We start from the raw sequence: 7,050 nt of genomic DNA, 5'->3' as shown, positions 1-7,050 counted from the left end.
AAACTACTCTTCCTTTTTCTGTTTTTGTTTTCATTTAAAAAAAAAAAAAAGGGCAGTCCAGGCACGTGCCAAGCATGCCCGGCGGTGTACTCGCCACTGATCCTAGCACCCATCCCCGAAGTGAATAAATCCCCCAAGTGCTGGGAATCTGGGACGAAATTGGTATACATACATATGGACATTGTCAATTTCTCATCTGAGTTGAATATATGGTCAACTTAATTTTCATGAAGTGGATATCCTTTTTCTTTTGTCAAATATGAAGTTGCTCTAATGAGCAGGGACGAATTCAAAGGGGGCAGACACTGGCCAAGGTCCTCCCCTCCTCCTCATATATGTATATATAGGGGTGCTCAAATCCAAACCAATCCAAATAAAAACCGAAAATCGATCCAAAAAAACCAAAAACCGCAAAAAATCGAAGTTTTTTGGATGTGTTTGGATGTTCTTTTGTGAAAACCGCCGGATCGGATCAGATTTCGGATTGATTTCTTAAAACCGATCCAAACCGCATACATATATTTTAATATTTATTTATCTTTTTATTAGTATAAATATATATATATTGCATTAACCTTTTTTTTCATTTTAAATTTTTTTAATACTATATGTTAGTTTAATTTAATTTATTTTAAATTTTGATAATACTATATGTTAGTTTAATTTAATCTATTTTTTTTATTTTTTATATGTTTCGAATATAATTGGTAATTGTCATTCCAAAATATTAATTTTCAATATATTATATGTTATATTTTACATCAAACTTAATATTTATTTTGTCAAAAATATCAAACTATTATTTCGTAGCGTTTTTTATAATATTTATATTTATTAAAAAAAATTACAATTTATAATTTGGATATCCAAAAACCGATCCAAATTAAACCGCATAATATTAGATCGGATTGGATCGGATTTTTTTTATTTGTCATCCAAAACCGAACCAAACCGCAAATTAATTTATTTTTGGATCGGATGAGTTTTTGCCTCAAAACCGATCCAAATCGAACCGCGAGCACCCGTATATAATATATATATTATTATGTCTTAATTATTTATTTATAACACTTTAGTTTAGTATTATGAATTATACTATGGTAAAAATAAATTACTAATATAAAATATATCAGTACTTAAATATATGAAATATTAAATGTCAAATAAAGTGTATTGAAATTACAAAATATTCTCAAATATGTCTATTATTAGTAATTTTTGGACAAACTGACTAACATAAAACATATTTGAGGACCAAACTAACAAAGGAAAGATAAATTTGAAAATCAAAATGACTAACAAAAAATATGTTTAAGGCTCAAAATAATTATTCTTGTTTCGGCCCCCGTGCAATAAGTTTCTGGATCCGTCCCAGATCAACTTTTTCAGATAAATAAATAGATTGAATTGTGTTAGTCAAAAAAAAAAAAAGATTGAATTGTGGCCTTTTCAACTGTTGTAGGATGCACATGTAGCTAAAAAGTTACTGTTCCGTTATATTTATAGCTAGATAGTTTTTTCATAGTTATATCGAAAACCAATACACATATGGGACACTGTTCTAGTCTTCTTTCCTTTGCTTTCGCCCTTTTCTATGAACTTAATTAATAAACATTATCAAATTAAAACACCATAGATAAAAAAAAAGGTTATGGCTAATTTAACATGATTTAAATTATGTGTCATAAAGGGGTGCTCAAATCCAAACCAATCCAAATAAAAACCGAAAATCGATCCAAAAAAACCGAAAACCGCAAAAAACCGAAGTTTTTTGGATGTGTTTGGATGTTCTTTTGTGAAAACCGCTGGATCGGATCGGATTTCGGATTGATTTCTTAAAACCGATCCAAACCGAACCAAACCGCATACATATATTTTAATATTTATTTATCTTTTTATTAGTATAAATATATATTGCATTAACCTTTTTTTTTCATTTTAAATTTTGTTAATACTATATGTTAGTTTAATTTAATCTATTTTTTTTACTTTTTATATCTTTCTAATATAATTGGTAATTGTCATTCCAAAATATTAATTTTCAATATATTATATGTTATATTTTACATCAAACTTAATATTTATTTTGTCAAAAATGTCAAACTATTATTTTGTAGCGTTTTTTATAATATTCATATTTATTAAAAAAAATTACAATTTAAAATTTGGATATCCAAAAACCGATCCAAATTAAACTGCATAATATTGGATCGGATCGGATCGGATCTTTTTTATTTGTCATCCAAAACCGAACCAAACCGCAAATGAATTTATTTTTGGATCGGATGAGTTTTTTCCTCAAAACCGATCCAAACCGAACCGCGAGCACCCCTATACAACTTAATGATATTGAATGATAAAAAAATATGAAATTATAAGAAAAATAGTTAAAAACTTATATTTTAATTTCTTTTTTTTCTTTTAGTTTTTAGAATTTAATTAATGAAATACAAATAATTTTATTTATCATCGATTCGTATTCTATGTCTTTTTTTTTTTGTTGACAAACATATTCTATTTCTTTTTTCAGAATTCCATGTCTTTTTAAATATATAAAATCACCAATTTTAAATATATAAATTTGATAGAGAGACTAAATTTGAATGATTTTAAATTGAGGTTCAATTTTATGAGTGCGTGAAAATAAGTGCATCAAAACTATAATTAAACAAAAAAAAATTATAACAACATACAAACAACTTAATCTATAACAATATATAAAGGGGATAAGAGAGTTTGGGCTGGATTTTTTTTGGTCCATTTTGCCCTTAACTTCCTTTATGGTTTTTTAATTATTCCATAATTGCCCTTAACTTCCTCTCTTTTTTTTATGGTTTTTTCATCTATATTTATTCTATACTATAATATATAAAAAGAATACATGAGTTTTAGGGTAGAATTTTCATAATACCAACATTACCCTTGCTTTTTTTAGTAGCAACAAAAATCTTTTATTAACAAACTCACCATAACATAAGGCGTATCTTTTTTTTTGGGTACATAAGTTAGACACAGGCAGGCGCGGCCCGCTAGTATATATAATATAAACAAAAGTAAAAAAAGAACTGCTAGTATTAATTTTTTGGAAAATGCTACTTCTCGCGAGAAAAAAAATAGCGAAACTTTTCACGAACCACGTGTCACGATATTACTCGAATATTTGGTTTCTCGGTCCAGCCTTCCCTGTAACAACCGATCCTTCAATTCAAACCACAACCGTTTCACCACCTCCCTCAGATATGGTTGTCGCTGCTGCAACTTCATTCCATTTGTGCTTTGCCTCCACTGTGTTTATTTTTTCTCCTCCCATCTCTGACGTGTGGGTATACTAGTCGCCGTTCTTCTACCTTCGTCGTCGCCGCCGTTCTTTTGTCGTTGTCACTGTTGTCTATTCTACGGTTGTTTTGCTGACGTGATAAGTCGGCACCGCAACTTTGCTTCTTCACCGATGATGAATTCATGGTTTCCGCTTCCATCGTTGCCGTTGTCACCAGCGATGACACAATCAGATAAATCTGCAGGCTTCCATGAGCACAAATATTGTGATGGATGCATTTTAGATTGGCTAATGGAATGTTCACTGGTTTCAAATTTTGCAATCAACAGATAAGTTGTTTGATGAAATGCTTCAAAGTGGGAGATAAGCCTACTTTCATTATATTTTCACCTCTGGAAGTGAACACCAATTAGGTACCCACAAATTCATTGAAGGGTTATCTTTTCCACCACTCCTTTACATCGATAAAAAGATAAAAACTCACTACTTTAATTCAGTTCAGAGGTCATACCAAACTTTGCTACCTAGTTTGATATACATTCACATGGAAACACAATGATGATATTCAAAACTAATAAGTCAATCAAAAGATTGAAGTCGTGGCAAGAAGATGATGTGTGTGTTTGTTGCTCAAGCTATGCCCTTCTCTGGTTGCTTCGATAGCTACCTCTGTCATGTGTGTCTGTTTTGCTTGGTTCTTATGGGTGGGTGGTCTTTGGTGATTTTTAAGGCCTTAGATTATCATTTTTAGGTGTTTGGGTTTAGTGGGTATAGTATTATTTGTACTATCATTTTGTGAATGTAAATGTCTACTTGTTTATGAATTATGTATGAAACTCATGACAGTGATGCTCTTTTCATACTCCATTTTGTTTCAAAATATGAAGGAGGAAGTAATACAGTACTAGTTTTAATGAGTTATGAGATATATGTTTATTAACTTATATGATTGTGTTATTGTTTATCCATAAGCTAAGTACTATTGGAATGACCAACACATATTTTGATATGTCATGAAGAATATATAATGAAGTGCAATATAATCTTAGCAATTTAAGAACTAAAGCCAAACTCATGTATATGTATTATCAGCATTTGAGCTTTCTTTGTAAAGTGAAGCATAACTCTTTCCTGATTTCATCATGACTAACTAAAGTCAAACTCATGTATGTATTATCAACACTTGAGCTCACATACATAACCAAATAACACCATAGCCAAGTTCCACCGTTTTTCTTGCATGAAAGGCTAAGAGAATTACAGTATAATAAATAGGCATAAGATATGCCAACAAAATACAAAGATACAAAATTAGATAGAATATCCCCACTGTCAAAACAAGAGAATTGAAACTCTCAATCACTTAAAGAATACACCAGAACATGTTAAAACAGTGAGGATAGGGAAAAATAGTATCACGCTTAAGATAGGATTAAAACAAAGCATATGAAGCCATAAGGACACCAACTGAGACGCCGAATTGACGCTAAACAGCAGACAACAAGCAGAAACAACAGATTGATCACGCCAGAAGGCACGATTTGGACTAGAGCTACATTGGACCTAGGATTACGCCAGAAGTTCTACAATTATGTAGAAAAAATTTGCAGACCCCATGTCAAGCTTAAACCCGCAACTGAACGGTTCCAATTCTTGAATGCCAGAGTTTCTTCAAAATGACCAATCATTCACTTCATGTGTGTATGATTATTTGACAATGACGGATCATTCACATGGTGTTGAGCCTACAAAAAGAACACATTGACAGAATTGATGATTTTATACCAAAATAGGCAATTAAAAAAAGATATGTGGCTACAAAGATATAGTACCTGCAACAATTCAAAATAAGAACCACCATGATTCATGACTTGAGAATAAAATGGAACCTAAATAACATGAAACATAATTGTTAGGTCCCACAATATAAATGTTCTAGAAATCTAAAGAGCACTAGATTTTATGCTTGCACCTGATTTACTTCCTTTATAAGTATTGAGTTTGGATTGAAGGAAGCTAATTTATTTACACCGCCTTGTTCATTCCTTCCAAAACTACTTTGTTCACCCTAAAAACATATAAAATGTACCAAACATAGACAATTAGTATGTAATGTTTCATCAATTGTTAAAACAAAAATTGAGGCTGAGATAAATGAATTTCACTTACTTGAATGCTCTTTTGTGTGCCAACTCTATCAATTACTTGAACACTCTCTTGTACTCTAGATGCACACATGTCCTTCTATAAAATATTGAAACTTAGACATATTCAAAATTATAACTCTAGAAGTACACTTATCTTAAATTTACCTCTTTTTGAGCATGAATATTTGCACTTTTTTGGCTGTTTTTTTTTTTTGTCTTCTTTTTTGCAAGTTTCTTCACAATTTGATCAGCTTTAGAAGACTTCCTATTCGAAGGAGGACGGCCTTTACATCGAGTCTTTACAGGGTCAAGAATTTTAGTCACTTGATTTTGATCTGAACCATCTTCTGCAATGCTCGAGGATGTTTCTTTAGAGGTAAACTCATCTTTTATGTCCTTGATGAAATTCATCATTTTGAAAAAATCATGCTCAGTATTTATCACCCTAGAAGCCACTTCATAAAAGGCAGAACAAGCTTTATCAACTCTTTGCAATTCAACATTTCCAACAAAATGATCAAAACCACATTTAATATAGGTATGTCTTCGCCTTATATCCTTCCTCCACTGCGAGAATATATAATTAGACGGTATTGACTCTGTTTTTCCTGTTAGTTTAAGCACACAAAGGATGTGTCTACATAAAATACCTTTGAATTGAAATAAACAACACATACATTGTATCTCAAAGTCTTTTTCATTGAAGGATACCTTGAACATTATGTCTTTAATTTTGTCAAATTTTCATATCCATTTGCTTCAACAACCAAAGATCGATAATTTCTGCTTACTCTTATTCCAGCCGATCATTGAGTTCTAACCTCCTTTTTAAAAACACACTAAAAAAAAAAGAAAATATGGGCTAATTGCTTCAAAAAAAAAACTGGGCTAATTATTAATATATGTTTCAATATCAAAGTTCAAAATCACATTGATTTCATTCAAATTGCAACATGCAAGGTATTCAAATAACATTAACTAATTGCATAAAAGGTTGTTTGCTAAGCAGTGACCCAATTTAGGAAAGTGAACTTACTTGTATATTTTGCTGTTGACTTGTTGTTACCGCTCTTTGAGTCAAGTAATTTCCTTCTTTATTACTGTCACAGCTTCAAGATGGAGTGATTTGCTCTGTTATCACAACTCTACAATTATGAAAAAGGATGAAAATGGGTGTAAATCGGCGATCCCTGTTTGGAAAAGAATCAACAGAATAGCTAATAGCATAAAAACAGATCCAAGTAAAGTATAAAGGAAAAATTGATATGCTGCCTTGATCTTTCTTTGTCTTGAACCCCATACCCCTATAATAATTTTAGGTTAAAGAAGAACAATTAACACTCTTTGATCAGAAGAAAAAAAGGAACAATTAGCGCTCTAACGCGGCAAATCAGCACCCACGACGAGACAATTTTTTTTTAATATATTGAAATTGATGGCTCCACGTCAGATCGTGGAATTTCACGAAGGAAGCCTTCGCTGCATATAGCAGCGCTGTAATTTTTTACCGGCAGAAGCAACAAAGGCTGTGAAATAGTAGGAACTAGGAAGGAAGAAGAGCCAGGGGCGGAGCCCTTCATGGGCTGGACAGGGCCATGGCCCCCGCCCCAGAATTTTTAATTTTTT

General features: G+C 31.6%; 1 protein-coding gene across 6 annotated transcripts; it reads right to left on the bottom strand.

Moving 5' to 3' along the window:
* Nucleotides 1-4,414: 4,414 nt before the first annotated feature.
* LOC123885355 (protein FAR1-RELATED SEQUENCE 1-like) lies at nucleotides 4,415-6,937 on the bottom strand. 6 transcript variants are annotated; one of them, XM_045934655.1, is made up of 6 exons: nucleotides 6,461-6,937; nucleotides 5,590-5,879; nucleotides 5,447-5,521; nucleotides 5,250-5,345; nucleotides 5,110-5,166; nucleotides 4,415-5,022 (listed from the first exon to the last, which is right to left on the bottom strand). In XM_045934655.1, coding segments are annotated over exons 1-6 (576 nt in total). In that variant the 5' UTR covers nucleotides 6,462-6,937; the 3' UTR covers nucleotides 4,415-4,965. The 6 variants fall into 6 exon arrangements, with proteins under 6 accessions (XP_045790611.1, XP_045790617.1, XP_045790604.1 ...); XM_045934661.1 differs by having other exon boundaries at nucleotides 5,590-6,032; nucleotides 6,136-6,936; XM_045934648.1 differs by having other exon boundaries at nucleotides 5,590-5,991; nucleotides 6,136-6,936.
* Nucleotides 6,938-7,050: the final 113 nt, after the last annotated feature.

The sequence above is a fragment of the Trifolium pratense genome, linkage group LG1 (genome assembly GCF_020283565.1).
Source record: "Trifolium pratense cultivar HEN17-A07 linkage group LG1, ARS_RC_1.1, whole genome shotgun sequence".
Lineage (NCBI taxonomy): Eukaryota > Viridiplantae > Streptophyta > Magnoliopsida > Fabales > Fabaceae > Trifolium > Trifolium pratense.
Note: the sequence above shows the minus strand (reverse complement) of the source record. Positions and strands in the feature narration are given on the sequence as shown.